At 41.3% G+C, this 18,625-nt stretch overlaps 1 protein-coding gene and 1 long non-coding RNA gene across 7 annotated transcripts in view; both read left to right on the forward strand.

The window, feature by feature from the left end:
• CFAP46 (cilia and flagella associated protein 46) overlaps positions 1–9,324 on the forward strand; it is an 82,099-nt gene extending 72,775 nt beyond the window's left edge. For all 4 annotated transcript variants that reach the window (XM_081863126.1, XM_081863125.1, XM_081863127.1 and 1 more), the window contains 7 exons: positions 682–717; positions 1,469–1,568; positions 3,218–3,330; positions 4,395–4,476; positions 6,088–6,224; positions 7,155–7,238; positions 8,679–9,324. In XM_081863126.1, the coding sequence (XP_081719252.1) occupies positions 682–717; positions 1,469–1,568; positions 3,218–3,330; positions 4,395–4,476; positions 6,088–6,224; positions 7,155–7,238; positions 8,679–8,809 (683 nt within the window). In that variant the 3' untranslated portion in view covers positions 8,810–9,324. The remainder of the gene's footprint in view (positions 1–681; positions 718–1,468; positions 1,569–3,217; positions 3,331–4,394; positions 4,477–6,087; positions 6,225–7,154; positions 7,239–8,678) is intronic.
• A 2,651-nt stretch (positions 9,325–11,975) lies between these two features.
• The window catches only part of LOC309342618, a 37,477-nt gene continuing 30,827 nt past the window's right edge, over positions 11,976–18,625 (forward strand). For 2 of the 3 annotated variants that reach the window (XR_014156914.1, XR_014156915.1), the window contains exon 1: positions 14,933–15,735. This is a non-coding gene — a long non-coding RNA (uncharacterized lncRNA). Of the gene's footprint in view, positions 12,053–12,836; positions 12,932–14,439; positions 14,477–14,932; positions 15,736–18,625 lie in introns of those variants that run through there. The other variant, XR_014156913.1, reaches the window with a different exon arrangement.

Consider the following 18,625-nt stretch of genomic DNA (forward strand, 5'->3'; position numbering starts at 1 on the left):
TGAGAGGACTATGGAGGTCAAGCAGTGGCCTTGGGAAAGAGAGCTTGGATGCTACTGACTTAGGAAGGGTAAAGAGTTTGCTTAGGCACTGTTATGTACTGAGTTGAATAGGATCCAAAAGGCAGCAGTCTGATTGGTCCTAGAACAAGAGGATTCAGAATGCAGCAGTCTGATTGGTCCTAGAACAATAGGGTCCAGAAAGCAGCAGTCTGATTGGTCCTAGAACAATGCAGCAGTATGATTGGTCCGCAGGAGCCACCCAATCCAGCTCCAGGTGGAAGTGAATCCGCAACCTGATTGGCCTACAGGAGAATCCCAGAATTAGCCAATCACGTGCGGCCCATTGTGTAAATAATGTATATAAAGCAGATATTTTGGGGGAACATTCATTCCTCACTACTATGAGCTGAATAAAGAGCATGAAATCCACACTCGACTCTGAGTATATTTCAGGCACAAAAGTGGGGGCCTGGTAAGCAGAAGGAGGGAACTGCTGGTGGTGATTTCTTCAAGGAAGGTATCAAAAGGTGACACATTAGGATTGGATGCTGAGGGTGCCACTGGCTTTGTTTCTGATTCCTGCACACAATCGAAACTGGAGGAAGGGGGAGGAGTTGTATGTAGTTAATTATATTTAAATTTGACACCCCTCATTTGCATGTTCTTAATGGTATGTCTCAGATGTTGTGGATCCATATAATGATGTAACAGAAAGAGGTAAAGTTTGTATATTATAACTTGTTTGCCATTACAATAGCTGTAGTAGAAATCAACCTAGAACTCTATTTTCTTTTTTTCAACATCAGTGAAACCATTTTCAAACACTGTGCACCTAATATGTAGGTTTAAAAGTGGCTACAGTTTATGGTTGAAAGAGAATGACCTGGTTTTATTTTATATATTAAAGAAAGTCACTTTTTAAAGTTCCTCTTTTTGCATGCAGAAAGCACCATGTGATAACTGTAATATCTGAAAAAGTTGGTGTTGTAGTCTTGCGTTGAACAAATCATCCTGCTGCCATAGGCAAGCGAGCAGGCTAGCAGAGGAACGACAGATCACTCTGAGCCTACTCATTCAGCCTGTTGGTTAGTGTGCTAGTTGTGGAAAGAGAAAAATCCTTCCTCTGAAACCAACATGGAAACAAAGCAGGCTAGCGGAGAAGAATCTAGACCCTCCTCTAATAGTCCACTGGGTAGAAGGCACTTAAAAGAAAAACAAACAAACCCTACTCTCCTAAGTTGCTAGAAGTCTGCATTTCCAGTCTTCTATGGTCAGCATGAAAACACAAACTACTGCCCTGTTAGCAGGCTAGTAACTTTTTTTTGGTAGGCTACTAACCTTTGTAGGCTTATTTACGAAGCTACTGTAATACTCTTTTTTAAAGCTACAGCTGCTTAAAATTATACAGGGTGGGTGTATAAGCACTGGAAAACCCTATGTTCCTAATGACAAAAAATTGTATGCTCAGAATCAGATAATCCTGCACAAAAATTTAAGACACTCCTAGAGAAATTTGAGCCGTTTACACTCCGTTGGGATGGAATTATGGGTAACACGCAATTTGCAAGGTATGTAAGTTTGTTTCTCATTTTTTTGCGCATTTTTTTAAAATACCTAAACGAATGCCTAATATGTTTGTTCATATGCTGCTAGTAAAGAAGTCAAAACAAGGCTGTTGCGGGGAGGGAATCCAGCCAAAATTTAGTCGCTTTCAGGTCCCACTGATTGCAGTGTGTGGTTTAAGAAATTTTCCCATTGTAAAGAATGGGGCTTAAAGTTGCTCGACCTTTGTGACTTCTTAGTTTAGAAAATATTTATTTATTTATTTATTTGTATATACATACATACATACATACATACATACATACATACCCCGCCCAAATGGTGAGTAAGGAGTGACCTGGGATAGGTGTGTAAAATTATGCCTGGTACAGAGACAGTGGATAGAGAGACATTTTTTCTTCCTTTTTCATTACACCAGAACTCAGGAACATCCAATGAAGCTAAATGCTGGAAGCTTCAGGACAGACAAAAGAAAGCATTCTTCACACAGTGCAAAGCTTAACTATGGAATTGACTCCCACAAGAGGCACTGGTGGCCACAAACTTGGATGACTTTAAAAGAAGATTAGTCAAACTCAGCCCATAGCTGCTAACCCTGATGGCTGTGTTTTAGCTCCATAGGCAGAAGCAGTCAGCTCCTGAATACCGGTTGCTGCAAACTGCAGGAGGGGAGAGAGGTTTCTTGCATTGGCCATTGTGGTTGGCCATTGTGAGAACGGGGTGCTGGATGGGGCACCATTGGCTTGATCCAGCAGGTTCATCTTACCTTCTTAAGCCCAAGCGTGTCAGTCCTTTGCAATAAAAATAACCAAAGGAAGAAAAGTAACAGGGAACAGTGGGCAGCTACTTTCAGAATTTAGAAAGCACATGCACAGGCATGCCCTTATACACTTAATACGGATACTCTTCCTATCCGTAAAAATAGAATTCTAAATTATTTTCCTCTTCATGCACAATTTGTACAGTAGCAGGGGGTAAGGTGGAGTGGGGTGGCAGCACTCACCTGACCGCCAGGCAGCATCTTGCTGCTGCTTACTAGGGGGTTGCAAGGTCAGTGCAGTGCAAGTGCCTCTCTGATGCTCCCAGTGGTGCATTTGCTCTGTGCTAACCTTGCCACTGCCTCCCCACTACTCCTCTCTGCCTCCTGATAAACAGCAGCAATGCAGCCAGCTGGAGGTCAAGTGAGGAGCCATGCTCCACCACACCATCTGTTGCTGCTTTTCCAAGTACAGTCGTACCTTGGATCCCGAATGCCCTGGAAGTCCGACTTTTTGGTTCCCAAACACAGCAAACCCAGAAGTGATTGTTCCGGATTGTGAATGTTCTTTGGGAAACCGAATGTCCGACGGGGCTTCTGCAGCTTCTGATTGGCTGCAGGAGGTTCCTGCAGCCAATCAGAAGCCATGATTTGGTTTTCGAACATTTTGGAAGTCGAACAGACTTCTGGAATGGATTCCGCTTGACTTCCAAGGTACGACTGTATTCCTGGCACTAGGGCACATAGTTGATGAAAACTGATCATATTTCTTTAAATGTAATGTTTTCTAGAGCTGAGCTGAGCTACTTAAAATAGCAGAACATCATGCTAATACAATTTAATAGCATTCAGTGCAGACTAAAGCTTTGACTGTTCTTTTTTCCCTCCCCCTTTCAGTCAAGCAGACTGGGAATACTTACTGAACAACTGCAGTGCATTTATCTTCTCTGGACTGGCAAGATTTCTCTTATATACATTACTTGAAAGATTAGTTGCTATGAATATCCCAGGTGATTTTATGAAGCTGAAAAAGGCTGTTTGCTTTCCTTGCAGATCATAACAAAATTCTATTTACTCAGATTGAAATATGTGGTTTTATTATTACAAGTGTTAGATCAGCTTTCTGCAAAAGTTGTCATTCAAAGGTGATTTAATTTGTGGTCCCTGTGCAAATTGCATTATTAACACAAAAGCTGCTGTAAGCATGGTTTCTTCTCACATAGTATAGGTAAAATCAGAAGCTTGGGCAAGGTGGAAGGCACCCAAATTGGACCTCATCCCCTTGTCAGCTTTTGTTTTTCTGGAATTGGGAGCACCACTGATGTAGGGAAGAGGGAGGCACAGCATGGGCCTATCTCATGTGGCCTGGGAATTTTAAGGTTTCAGAAAGGAGCCATTAGCTGCTTCCACAGCATGAGATTTACATCAAATGGGGTACTTACAACTCTGTATTGAGGGGGATCATCCCTTGAGGCACACTTTCTGAATAATGGATCAAATTTCTGTTCCATGGAGTGGTCTTGGGATGATGTGCCTTAACAACTGACTGTTCAACACTGCACAGTTTTATTATATCTTGATGGCAGTACTAGCAAGGCAAACATATCAGTGAATGGCTGAGACCTGAAACAAAATGTGGCCCTTTGCAGTGCTCCCATTCACTGTTCCAATGCATCAGCCATGCTTCTTCAACATGCAACATTTTGTTCCACAGTCACCACACCAGGTTTTCTGTTATCTACCCCTGGTTGATCAGCATTCCACAACCACTGAGCATGCTCAGTCCTTATTGACTGTTAGGGAGTTGTTCCCTTAAGGTCTTTTATCAAGGTTTTTAAAATACTTCTTGAAACCTTGGGGTTCCCAATGTCCATCACTGCCTCCCCTGATTTCTGCCTAAATTCCACTGCCCCCATGTCACACACCATACCATTTTGGATAATTTCACAGGGGTCTGCAGTGAGGAATGTGGGATATTAAAGCCTTGTTAGACAAGCAATTTTCTGCTCATGTATCTTTGGATCCAAAATGCTACTGAAGTCTAACATTCATATTATTGCTTCCCTTCCCACAGAGTGTCAGTTGGTGATACTTTCAGACCTCGTGCATTCAAAACCAAGTACTGCACGAGTGATAAACCTCGATGGGTTTAAAAGGTAAGATCGGCATAAGTTTTAAGGTCATTGTGTGCAAGGCAGTCCTATACTTCCTCTACTCCAAAGTAAGTGCCACTGAGTTCAATGGAACTTACTCCCAGGAAAGTGTGCAGAGGATTGCAACCTAAATTCCTCATTCTTTGCTGTCAAGAATGGCCGCTCACCCAGTCCCAGGGTGGGCGATGATTGCAGCCCATCATGGCAGACTCTTGGCCCCAGAGAGCAATGCTATGCTTCTGTCTGCCTCCTAAAGGCCAGCTAAACCCGATCTCAGGACCACAGTCCCTATATGTTTTATGCCCTGCTTCTCTCCACCTGGCTTGGGGCGGGGCCTGACAGGCTCCATAAAGGAGTGCTGCTGCTGCTGCTGCTGCTGCTGCTGCTGAGCAGAGAGGGCTCTGTTTTTGTTTTGTTTTTTTAAATTGCTTTTATTTTTTATCTATGTCATTTTAAATTGTGATATTAATGCTGTCTTCTTAGTTTTAGATTTTATGATTTATGTGGAAATTGTTTTCCATATGATTGTGTACCTTTTGATGTGTTTTATTTATTGTTTAAGACTTTTGTTATGTTGGTAATTATGCAATTCTTGTCATGTTGTAAGCCGACTTGAGCATTGTTTTAACTATGGAAAGGCGACATACAAATAAAATGATGATGGTGATGATGATGATGATTTTGTATTTAAATTGTTTTAAACTTATTTATTGTAAGACAGCCAGAGAACTCTATATACCGTATTTTTCACTCTATTGGATGCACCGGACCATAGGAGGGGGAGAATAGGAAAAAAAAAATTTTCTTGTTCCCCCCCTCAAAAACAAGGTGCCTTGCCGCTGCCCCCCGAGCAGCTGCACTCCAAAGGCTTGAGGCTTTGCGGACATCCTTTGTAGCCTCCACAGGACGGTGGGGTGCCTTCACCCCACTGCCCTGCAGAGGCTTTGCGCAGCCATCCCGAAGCTGGAACACCGAGACGGAGGACTGCTCAGCGCCCCGTCTTGCTGTTTTGGCTTCGGGGACAGGCTTTCAAGCCTCCGCAGGGCGGCGAGGTGCCTTCACCCCACCGCCCTGCGGAGGCTTTGCACAGCCATCCCGAAGCTGGAACAGCGAGACAGAGGGCTGCGCAGTGCCCCGTCTCGCTGTTTTGGCTTCGGGGACAGCAGGCTGCTATCCGCAAGCCTTGGAGAGCTGCCCAAAGCCCGGGGTGCACAGCGCCACGCTCCCCGGCCTTCGGGCTGCAGGCAGCTATCCGCAGGCTTGTGGATAGCTTCCTGAAGCCTGGAACGCGAGGGGGGTCAGTGCGCACCGACCCCTCTCGCTCTCCAGGCTTCAGCGAAAGCCTGCATTCGCTCCATAGGATGCACACACTTTCCCCCTTCATTTTTGGAGGGGGAAAAGTGTGTCCTATAGAGCGAAAAATACGGTAACATATTTAATGCCAGACATGCTAGTGAGAAAAAGTTAAGAAAAATGCAGTTCACTTTCTATTCTTGTGAACTGATAAAATTTTAATGAACAGGTTTTGTCTCTTTTCTTCAGGTCATTTAAGAATGTCTGTACCTGTAATTTTCATTCGTTGCATTTCTTTTTTCTTTCCTTTTCTTTTTTTAGCTCTGTACGCCTCTCTCTGGAAAAGCCAACAGAGACAACAATCTTTCTGAGCCTTGCTGGAGTGCGTTCTGTCATAGCTAACCAATGGTATACGACCCTGGAAGAGAATGCGACAAAAATGGAAAGCTTATGTGAAAGTGTGTAATAGCAAGCTTCATAAAACAGCTGAGCCTAATGCCTTTCTTGTCAATGGTGATGTTAGTGTCCATGCTTAGATGTGAACAAATGAAGCTTCTATACTCCGATGAAAATAGGGGTGTCCTACTCCATCATCATCATCATTTTATTATTTATACCCTGCCCATCTTACTGGGTTACCCCAGCCACTCTAGGCAGCTTCCAACATATATAAAAACATAATAAAACATTTAAAAGCTTCCCTATACAAGGCTGCCTTCAGATGTCTACTATAAGTTGCACTTATCTCCTTAGTTTGGGTCACATAACTCCATATGCTCTGACGACAATACGGATATTCTACCATGCCCTCCAACATTTCGCCAATGAAAAGAGGGACGTCCTAAGGAAAAGTGGGACATTCCGGGATTGGATCAGAAACCAGGACTGCTTCTGTAAATCCTGGACTGTCCCTGGAAAATAGAGGCATTTGGGGGTCTGTACTCATGAAAGGCCTAGAGCAGTGGGAACATGCTCCCAATCCAAATTTGTGCCTTGGGCTGGTTTCCTATCAAAACTTCCCCCGGCTTCTATTTGTCCAAAATAGTACTTACGTTTTGCAGCAAATAGCAGCAGGGGAACAACTTTTTGCAAGAAGGCAGTGCAGGACCTTGATCTGATAAGGAACACATTCCAATTAGAGCTTCAGTATTGCTTTTTCTTGGAAACAAATGTGACCAATTTAACCTCAGTTCTTAAATGTGTGCATAATCTGAAGTATAGCTTGGTCCACAGGATTTCAAAAGGCCATTGATTTCAGTGGGCTTACATGCACCTAACTCTGGTTAAGACTGAGCTGTCATTTGCAAACGTAGAAGAAAACTGCAGGTTCCGCTTCCATGTTTCGTTTTGAGTGTGTTCAATTATAAAGCTACTATGTTTCTTTGCAGATTTTATCAAAGTAGGCAAGACAACTGGACAGGCTGTTCGTTTTCTTCAAAGGAGTAAGAGTGCTGTGGATGAACCTCCTAAAAGTAAGATTTAAAAGTATTTTAAAAAAAGTACACAGATTGAAGTGTGAACAGATCAAAATCTTCTACCATTTTCTTCTCACCATTTTATTATTTGGTTAAGATGCCATTATATTGTATATTACAAGCACCAGAACTGCTGAGCTTGCTGATAGAAATGGTATCACTCTCATCTAAGCAATTTGCTATCCTCATATTGAAGACACCAAGCGGGGTTTAAAAAAATCACATATTGAAAGATGCATATATTTAAAAGAGTGTGTGTGAAAAAGAGAGAGTGAAATGTCTCCCATAAGAAAGGTATTGTTTTTTCCCAAAGGAGCATATCTCCAGCGCTAAGAACAGATGCTCCTCTGAATACTGGGTTTGTGCTGAGCCATCAAAATAACCGAATTATATTTCTATACGCAGCTGTAATGCCAACATTTTTCCTATTTACTTACTACAAAAAAGGACTCAAAGGTCCAAGCTAAATGTGACACAGGAGATCCAGAATTAGATTCTCTCACAGTTGAAAAGAAATTAATAGCAGACCTAGGGGTCCCAAAGCAGTCCTTGACTGTGGCACCAGGGAAGGGGGATTAACGCCATCCCTGCTCTCTATTTTCCTAATTAAAATTGGCTCCCCAAACCTGTTATTTGCCTCACTGGGGGAAATGACTAGAGATAATTGTAACAGGAATGTTTACTTGTAACCAGTGACCAGCGATTTCTGTAAGTTCAAGACGGGGAAGCCTTTTGCTGTCAAAGGTTGTTGGAAGCACATTTCCCCCTTCAAAGAATTCTGAGCACTGTAGTTGGTTAAGAGTTGCTTATAACTGTTTCTCTATAAGGGATACAGTGCCTTTAAAGTTATAGTATGTATGTAGCCAATAACAGTTTCTCTCTGTCAGAAGAGATGGTTTCCCAACAGTTAACATTAGGATTAGCTACCCTTTGATAGTATCTAGCTTTATGGTATTTAATGCAGACATTTCTTTAATGTTTAGCAAAGTTTCTGGTCACTAGGTTATTTTATGAGTTAATTTTAGATCTGATTACATGCAGTTCTTAGGGATTTCAGTGATTTCTGAACACTGCTATATGAAAAATGAATATATGGATAGGCAAGTGTATATCCTTACATGGTAATGTATATATAGTCCAGGACTAAAACTATGTTAAGAGTTCTCCTTCTCCACTATATGTAGCACCTGAACAGGCCTAAAGAGAGAGGTATCTAAGCAAGTAGACATTAAAACTCTGGGCATCATTCAGCCAATGTTAAGCCCCTTTAAATCCATTTGATGTCAATAGGAAAGTTGGGTGCATGTTTAAATCTCTTCCATTAGAAGCATTTGCTTAAAACTGCTTAACTTGAACAGGATCATGCTCTTGGTTTCTTTAAAATATCTCTACAGCTAAAAGAAAATTTTAATTATTTGTTCTGAACTGTGTTTCTAGTGGAGCTGGATGCCCCTGAGGACAAGAAAGAAGACCAGAGAGGAAGTCCCGGTGGGCTAGTGCATCCTGCCCCACAGCCATCAGCTCTTAATACCGTTTTATATGGGCTGCCCAACATGATGTTTGTGTGATTCACAACCAATTTCTTTATGAAATATGGAAAGTATGGAAATATGGAGCTCTAAATATGGTTAGATTGTGAAGTAAAACTATTTTTGCTGTAGTTTGATAAAAATAAGAGTTTATAAAAATTTGAGCTGTGCTTAGTGGCTCTTTTGAATTTAAATATGCATTAAATGTTTTTTTGCTATTGAATGTTTCCGATTTGCTCAGGACTTTTCACTGCAGATTTTGAGGCCCGTTTCCCCCCTTATGTGTACTCACAAGCTAAATTGTGTGTGTGCCACTACTACATGCCGCCATAGTACTATTAACTGTACAAATAGCACTATACTGACACCTAGTGATCACAACAGTGCATTTCAAAACAAGTTTAGTATGCTAACCTAGGAGGGAAAGCACCCGTTTGTTCCAGTTTTGTACGCTTCAGTAACCCTTCGTACAACCATCTATATTGACAGTAGCAGACCAACTGTGTAAATATCATGTATGTGAGGTTACAAATAAAATGTGCTTGTTGGGTTTAGACATGTTTGTGGTGGGTCATTTATCTGAGCAATCACTGCACTCAAGTTTAAGGCTTTGTTTCTCAACCAAAAGGAAATAACACAAGGCCAGTTCTGGGGGAAATGTAGTGTGTCAGTCATTGTACTTTCAAAGACATGTTGCTGTTGGAAGCATTGCTTTGCATAGATGGATACATATACTTTTTCAGAAACGATGTATACTTTATAACTTACAAATAACATACAGTCGATAAGCTGTAGCATTGCTCTGCTCTATTACTTGGGTGCTTCTGCAGTTCAGTGAAAGAATGCATGTTTGGATGTAGAAATAGCCTCGGATTTGAAGCTGAGCATCTGCAGTTAAAGGATCTCAGGTTGCAGGACTGGGAAAGACCTGGCTCAGAATCTAAAGTGTTTGGTCCAAGTTCTGCTGCCACTCAGGATGTGAACTAATCAATGGCGTTTCCATCACAGTCAAAGTCTTAAAGTTATTGGTGAGATCTAGAAAGCCACTTGTATAAGTGCAAGGCACTTTTGCTTCCTCAAGAAGGGGGTGCTGAATTTCCATTTATTCTCCCTTGAAACTACAGCACTCTCGCAATGTATCAAGCACCATTCTGAAGGGTCCCTGGCTGCCAGGTAGGGATGGATGAATCTGCCAGTTTCACTTTCTCATTATTCCAGTCTTAAGTTTTGTTCTCCACATTCCCCCATCACTCTGAAGTTTTGTTAATGTTTGTATGGAATTTTGCCTTCTTTTTTTTTCTTTTTTTTTGCACAGCAGTTCCCCTAATATAATGCATTTCAAGTGTTATTTTCATGAACATATGCATTTTAATTCACACTTTACCCTAGTGTGTGCATTTTTGTACACATTACATGGCCAGAATGCAGCTTTACAAAATGTGGAGAATTGCAGGTTTTGAAGGATGGCTTGTATTTTGGTTCATGTGTTATATATGAAAGTGCGAATTGGGTAGGTTCTCCTTTAAATTTGAACTGCATCTGATTTCTCCCCCATCTCTACTGTCAGGAATAGCTGCAGCAAAAAGGTAGACAAACCCTGTTATATGACTGGAACTCCTCTCGGTCTTCTCTGGATCCAAGCCAATGTGCTTGTTTTACTGGCAATCTTGTTCGTTATTTTTCTTGTAAAGTTTTAAGAATATAAAACCACATGTTGTGAACTGCAGTGATATCAGCCAAAGTTTTTAAATTAACTTTAAATCAGCATATATCTTAGAGACATTCTCCTATGGAAATTCTGCATTTTCTTTACTCTTCTGTTTCATGGGGTTTAATAGGAAAAACATAACATCAAGAGAAATTGCAAAAATCCATTTACCACTTAATCTCCCAAAAGTTCTGAATATTTCTTTCTTAGCAATCCAGGCATGCCTGTTCCCCACGATAAATTATTTGTGTTCATTTTAAAGGCATTAACATGTCACCGAAAAATAGTATTCTTGGTTCTCCTGCTATGCTAAAGTTAATTAGAAACTGATAAGGATTTGTGGCATAGTATTACAAAATCATGACATCTGTAGCAATACTTTTTAAAAGTTCATCCATGGATATAAATAAGTGCACTTTCACTTTTCCACGGACCCCCCGCCAAGCCAGTTTATCAGAAAAGGGAAGTCCAATGAACTTCCACTATAAAATAATGTAGCTTGGAAGCATGCATGATTTTGCTCATCACTATGTTATCATATCATTTTGATATTTTCCTTGTTTCTATTTTCAAGTTAATTGATTTATTATTATTATTATTATTATTATTATTATTATTATTTTTGCAATGTAATGTTTTGGAAATAGCTTCAGTCATTTGTAAAGGAACATTGTGGCTATCATCTGAAAAGGAAGAAGCCATGTTTCCTGGCAATGTTTCCTGTTCAAAATCTGCCCCCAAAATAAAAACCTGGAAAGGACCATAATTTAGAGGTACAGCTTATTGTTTGCATGCAGAAGGTCCCATAGTGAGTCCCCAGCATCTCCAGGAATGCCTGGAAAATACTGCTATCTAAAACCCTGGAGAGTTGGTGCCACTCAGTGTAGACCATGGGTAGGCAAACTAAGGCCCGGGGGCTGGATCCGGACCAATCGCCTTCTAAATCCAGCCTGCGGACAACCCAGAAATCAGTGTGTTTTTACATGAGTAGAATGTGTCCTTTTATTTATTTATTTGTGGGGCCTGCCTGGTGTTTTTACATGAGTAGAATGTGTGCTTTTATTTAAAGTGCATCTCTGGGGTATTTGTGGGGCATAGGAATTCATATATTTTTTTCAAAATATAGTTCGGCCCCCCTACAAGGTCTAAGGGACAGTAGACCCGGCCCCCTGCTGAAAAAGTTTGCTGGCCCCTGATGTAGACAATACTAACCTAGAGGGACCAATAGTTTGACTATAGCAGCTCCTTGTGTTCATATGAAGGCAGGCGTTACTTCTTCATGCACAGAGAGACAATAGCGACTTCCATAACTCTGAGCAATACACTTCCTTGAAAATGTAGGTGAGCCCAATAAAAATGTCCATGCTGCCAAGCAACATCATAGAATGAGAAGGTGCAAAAGAATATAAGTTTTTAGCAACAGGTGACAGACAGTACTCATCATCTGAGAGGTTTGTGTCCTGGCTGTTTATACTGGTTTTTGTATTTATTTTTTTAAAACGCTACAGTGATGAAGAAAACAGGCATCAGGCAAGCAAAGATTAAGGATGATTGTCCGTCTGCCTAACATCAAGGTATAATGAGCTAATTTGATAGGTTGCAAATGTTCGTTTTCTTTATGCAGCTGGTGCAAAATATTTAATCTTCCAAAGTGTTTTCCCCCAAAATGTTCCCATGTATAATAGATGCTTTGGCCTTGGCAACTACGTCAGCATCCTCTGTCAAAAAGATGGATGAGTAAGTCCAAAAATTTCTTCATGGCCTGACAGCCCTACTTTATCATAAAGCACTGATAAAGAGTAATGTCCAGATCTAGGAAACTACAGACTGAGAATCTTGACTTCTTGAGCACAAGATACTGGAAATGTTTGTCAGTAATACAATAGGGGAACACACAGAAATGCCTGGAATTTATATTTGGTGAAGGTAGTGCAGAAAGCACACATAGTATCAAACAATCTAGAAAATCTTGAATAGATAAAAAGGCCAGCTAAAAGGTACCCCACCACTACAACATCCAAGAGCCAAGTTTGTAATGTCTAGAAATGCACATTAAGATTTTTTTAAAAAATAATATGAATAATACTTCGCTATGTGTCCTGTTGTGACATAATTTTTGAGGTAGTTACCAAATCCATAGAAAGCGCACACCCTCCTTTGTCTTGAGATGGGGCCAAAAGATCAATTTTGGGATCCCATCCTAGAAGGACTGGCACATCCATAATTGAGAAAGTTGCAGGTAGTAATGTCCAGGGTTGCAATGGGGCCAAGAAGTACTGCCGCCATTGCAAGGGGGGGAAAGGCTGTGTAACACTTACACATGTTTAGCTCTCTGTATTACTTATTATTTGAATTTAGTTATCTGACAGCAGTCTTGTGACTACCTGGAAATGAGCCTATGGAGAAATGCTGCCCACCGATGATATATCTACTAGCCTTTTTATGGCTTCTCAGTAAGTACTTACCCTACACAGATGCTTACATTGATTGTGTCTTAGCCCAAAATGACATAGAATCATAGAATTGTAGAGTTGGGGGAGACCCCAAGGGTTATCTAGTCCAAACTCCTGCAGGGCATGAATCTCCCCTAAAAGCATCCATAAGAACATAAGAATTGTGCTGGATCAGGACAAAGGTTCATCTGTTCCAGCGTTCTGTTCTCATGATGGTACACCATGATGCCTATGGGAAGTGATTTGATTGCAATGGCAGTCTTTCCACTTCTGATACCCAGCAACTGGAATTCAAAGGCAAGCTGCCTCTGACAGTGGAGGTAGGAGATTGTCATCATAGCTAGTAGCCTTGGTCTCATCTTCCATGAATCTCTTTTAAAGCCATCCAAGCTGATGGCCATCACTATGGAACCTGCTGTGCTGAAGTTCACTGAAGTCTCTGTAAAAGGAGCACTCAAGCGATGCTCCACTAGGACTGGGCGATGTTGGGTTTTCAACATGGCGGTGTATCGCCAGCCAAAATCGTGGTTTGGCGATAAACTGCAGTGTTGAAAAAAGCTGCATTGGCCCCAGCTGGCGAGGTGCTGGGGAAAACTTCTGCAACTCTCACCATGGGAGCTGAGGCGCTTTCACCCCAGCGCCTCGCAGGCTGAAGCCAATACATCTTGCCCCAACCTGCTGCTCACCTGGTGGGTGGAAAGGCTCCTGCCCCCAGCCGAGTGAGCCCCGAGTCCCCTGCCACTCGTGCACAACCAGCAGGGGACTCTGGGTTCCTTGGCCAGGCTCCACTGGGGGTGGGAGAGCGATGAGAGAGAGAGTGCAGTGGCAGTTTTACCAGCGGTATATCGCTGCTGAAACCACCGCTGCTTGAGTTCCTCTGCCTCCAGCTCCCAGTTAGTTTGTCCCTCAGTGCTCTGGGCGATGAAGGCAGAGGGACTCAAGAGCCATGATGGTTTCACCAGCGATATACCATTGAGTGAAGCTGTCATCACGGTCCTCCCCCCCCCCATACCGGTCCTGGGCAATATATTAATATATCGCCCAGGTCTATGCTCAACATAGGAATGCTGAACATTCCTTTTGATTAGTCCACTAACATAAGTAGACCTGACACTGTGTCTATTGACTTGCAGTAAATGCACATGAAATCACTCGAATCATAACTCTGTAAAGATACAGTTCTATAACTACTTATCTGGGAGGAAGTAAGCCCAATTGAATTATGTCTAGACTTACTTCTGAATAAACAAGGAAAAGATTGACCTGTAAATGTTTTCAAAATCATAGCCACCACATAAGGCTTTCCAAAATAACAACTTCTCAAATAATGCTTCTACTTAAGAGTCCCATGAATATTGTAAACCTACAAAAAATGGAAACGTTTGCTAAGGTGCTCCAAATAATAGCTACAACAACTGTAACATTGATTTGGGGTGAACAAGTGATTTGACAGTCATCTTATTCTGAAAAATACCCTGAATGTAAATTTAAAGCCAACCATTTTGCAGGGTCATACGGGGAAGAAGTCAGAAATATGTCCTACAAGTAAGTTTATTGATCATAAAATTTAGCTTCATTTTAAATAAATGAAGCTCTTTAAAATGTGCTACGGTATTTTAATTATCTATTAAACCTTTATTTATTCCTTTCTGTTAACACACACACACACGCACACACACAAATCCACTAAGGGCTGATGGATACATTCTAACAGAAACAGTATAAAAAATACGAGCTTTCCACTAGAAAGCCATTGGCAAAAACCCAAACAACAAGAATAAAAGCTTCCAGAAATATTTCATTCACACAGCAACACATTTTTTTCAAACCTGATGCATTGTGTCTATTCTCACAAGAAATATTAAACAGTTAGTGCTGTTCATGTATCAAAGCCTTTAAAATAACTTTCTGAATTATGTCTCAGCAACATAACAAATCACATTATCAATTAGCTTTTACAACAGTAATGGCATCTCATAATATATTTCGGCAGGAGAAAAAATGGCACTGCTTAAACCTATGTAACCTTTCAAAAAAGTGAATGAAGGGACCCGTGATTGAATTTTATTAATAATATTAAAGGACAAGAGCGTAATTTTGTGTGATGGGTAGTTTTCCGAGAAGATTACAAAATTGCAGTGCTGTAAATGTGCCATACTGGAGTAACTTGCTGAGTGAAAATAAGAGAACTTTGCAAATTAGTATTTGTAGCCTAACCTGATTGGTAAGAGCTTCCTTATTATGAAAAGATAGAAGTTTTTCAGGGCCAGTTTGGACATGGTGACAATTCAGTGGTGAAGTTCAGTGACCACCTTCCGCTGTGGGCAGGAAGTGACATCCAATGCATGGAGTGTCTTCTATCAACTTCAACTGGCCCTGCTGTGACTTTGTCTGGAAGGGGAAAGGTTTATGCTCTGATAGCCTACAGGCTGGATTACTGCAATATGTTGTACATGGGGCTGCATGTGATGATGGTTCAGAAACTTCAGCTAGAACCAAACGCAGCAGCAACTAGGAAGGCGTGAACATATTACTCTGGTTCTAGCCTGACTGTGATGGCTGCTAATTTGTTTCTGGGCTCAATTCATAGTGCTGGTTTTGACCTTCAAAACGCTATATGACTCAGGTTTCTGAGCACATCTTACCATATGAACCTGCCTAGACTACATTCATCATCTGGGCCCTTCTTTGGGTGCCATCACCAAAACAAGTGCAAAGCATAGTGAGCGGACAAGAGACCTTTTCTGTGATGGCCCTTTATGTTTGGAACGCTCTCCCTGGGGAAGCCATGATTTCAGCACCAGGTAAGAATGTTTTAATTTTTTCAGACATACAGATATCTTAAATGACTGGGTTGTTAATCTGATTTTTAATGTGTGCTTTTAATCGTAATTGTACTGGTATTGTGCATTGTTTTAATATGTTTTCATGAAGTTTTTAGTTCATTTTTAAAAATATATTGTAAATAATGTTGAGACTTTGTTTCATATAAAGTAATATAAAAAGGTAAAGGGACCCCTGACCGTTAGGTCCAGTCGCGAACAATTCTGGGGTTGCGGCACTCATCTCGCTTTACTGGCCGAGGGAGCCGGCGTACAGTTTCCGGGTCATGTGGCCAGCATGACTAAACCGCTTCTGGCGAACCAGAGCAGCACATGGAAGCGCCATTTACCTTCCCTAATAAATCAGAGCAAGGGATTACCCCGCTTCTCTGGCAAAGGACATCATCCCTCCTGCTCTGAAAAAAAAAAGGCATGTAGCTGCACTCCCTTGAGTTTACCCCTCCACTTAAATGTTTATATTTTCTTTCAACAGAATAATTTGCCGCATGTATTGCATGTTACTCTGCTTTATTGACATCAAAGGATGTCCTTTCTTACATGGGTTCAGTACATCTGTGTAATTGGTTTTCCGCCCCCGCCCCCTACGTTTTTATATACCGGTATTACTGGCAGTGAGAATGTAAAATGGCCTCACCCACTGAAATAAATTTACAGTGGAGTTCTCCAGGCCTTTCCGATTCTTCATCAGTATGATTCAAGGGACGTGGCCTGCAGCTCTACTCAATCAAATACGGCTGTGATGGCATATATAATCTAACTGTTTGACATTTTTATTGCAATTCATTGAGACTAAAGAGAGATGACTACATTAATATCTTGATGCAGCTTAGTAATAGCTGGTATGAAACTGATGTGCCAAATTACCAAAGAGCCCTTAAATTCTCCTGCAGGCTTTAACTCTTTGTGACTATCACAAAGTGAGGTTTCAGTGTGAATACCATAAAAAAAACACACCAGCAAAACCTTTTTACCGAGAACTAAAATAAGCAGTAGTAGAGTTTTGGTTTTTTGGAAGGAGCATTGTTTTCTGACTACTTAGAAATGTTGGTTTTTAAACATCTGAGGTTATAATTGCAGCAAGGATTCCCTGGAGAATTTATATTTTTAGCTTCTACATCCCCAAAGGATTTGGGAACAGGAGCATTGATCCATATATTAATTAAGTTTTTTTATTTTAAAAAATCAGCATAATTACACTCAAATTACAGTGGTACCTCGGGTTACATATGCTTCAGGTTACATATGCTTCAGGTTACAGACTCCGCTAACCCAGAAATAGTACCTCAGGTTAAGAACTTTGCTTCAGGGTGAGAACCAAAATCGTGCTCCGGCGGTGCGGCTGCAGTGGCAGGCCCCATTAGCTAAAGTGGTGCTTCAGGTTAAGAACAGTTTCAGATTTAGAACGGACCTCCGGAACGAATTAAGTACTTAACCCGAGGTACCACCGTCCCCCTCTGTGCCAAAGTCCCCAAAAGGCAGTTCCAAAAAAATGGTTAGGCTCAGATTTTTGGTGGGTCTCCAGAGTTACAAGACAAGCACTGAGAGTGCTTCTCTGCATTCCCCTGATATTTAAAATTGGCATACGAATCATGGTATTATTAAATGTTGGTGCGGCATCCATTCTTTTCCATTTCTGCAACAAATGAGGAAAAGTGTCCATAACATGCATTGGGGGGGAAGTTGATCAGCGCTAAGCTTATGTATTTAAGCCATAAAACCCAAAGTGCCTGTTTTCTAGGCAAGTTCTAATGCCTTCACTCTCCAGGAAGTTTTTGTGGGCACAGCCTCAACCATAGGCTCTCTGTTCCCAGACTTTGGGAAGGGCCAAAGCTCAGTAGTAAAGCATCTACTTTGCATGCCAAGAGTCCTAGTTCAATCCCTCTCATTTCCAGGTAGAGCTGGAAATGTTCCCTGTCTGAAATTCTGGAGTGTCACTGCTAGTCAGTGTAGACAATACAGAGTTACAATGGTCTGACTCAGTAAAAAGCAGCTTCCTATGTCCCAGTGTTCAAAAGTTAATAACTGATTAGGGCTATCTCACCCATTGCTTTCACCTCTGCTTCTCAAGCCTTCTGCAGCTTCATTGAATGAAGGTTGTGCCAATGTGTTACTCTCATATTGCCAGAGAATATCCACCTCAGCAAAGTTCATTGCTAAATGGCCTTGGTCCATGTCATTGCAGTAGGAAAGCCTGTTCTCAGGGACAAGAATAGCATTTGGAGACCATTCAGATAGAATCTGGCAGCCTGGGAGAAAGGAAGCGCCACTTGCTAATACTTCCTCTCACCCTTTATCTGGGACAGCCAAAGTAGCCTGAGTCTTAGCCAAAATATTGAAAGCAGAGTATTTGATAGAAAAGCTCAGTGCAAACTTCTAAGTGCAGAGTACTGCTAATAGCAATTACGTACGGTTCCTACAAAATGAGAGCACGATTTCCCTTGTAAACAAGCTGTGTGATGGATTACCATTGACATGTTCTTTAAAGACAAACACAAAGTAATTATCCTCTAATGTCATGGTAGATTTATAAGGAGGTCAGTTGGTTTGTCTAGGCTGCATCATTAAAATGAAATAACCGACTTGAGAAACAGAAAGAGGTTGTAGCTGCAGGATGCTAATTTAGCAAACTGTGCATAATGCCACGAAATGTTCCTTGGTAAATCAGTGCAATTTCTGATCACCATCTTTGTCATGTGGCAGAACTCTATCTCAAATACTCCATTACTGACTATATAAAGAGTGGTAATCAGAAATATTTAAAAAAATAGTAAGCTAATATCACTTGTGACTATTAGCACTACCATGCATGTATGGGGTGGTATCCCTGTATGAGCTCTTTTCCCACTGCACA

The sequence above is a fragment of the Podarcis erhardii genome (genome assembly GCF_964252035.2).
Source record: "Podarcis erhardii genome assembly, chromosome: 5".
Classification (NCBI taxonomy): Eukaryota; Metazoa; Chordata; class Lepidosauria; order Squamata; family Lacertidae; genus Podarcis; species Podarcis erhardii.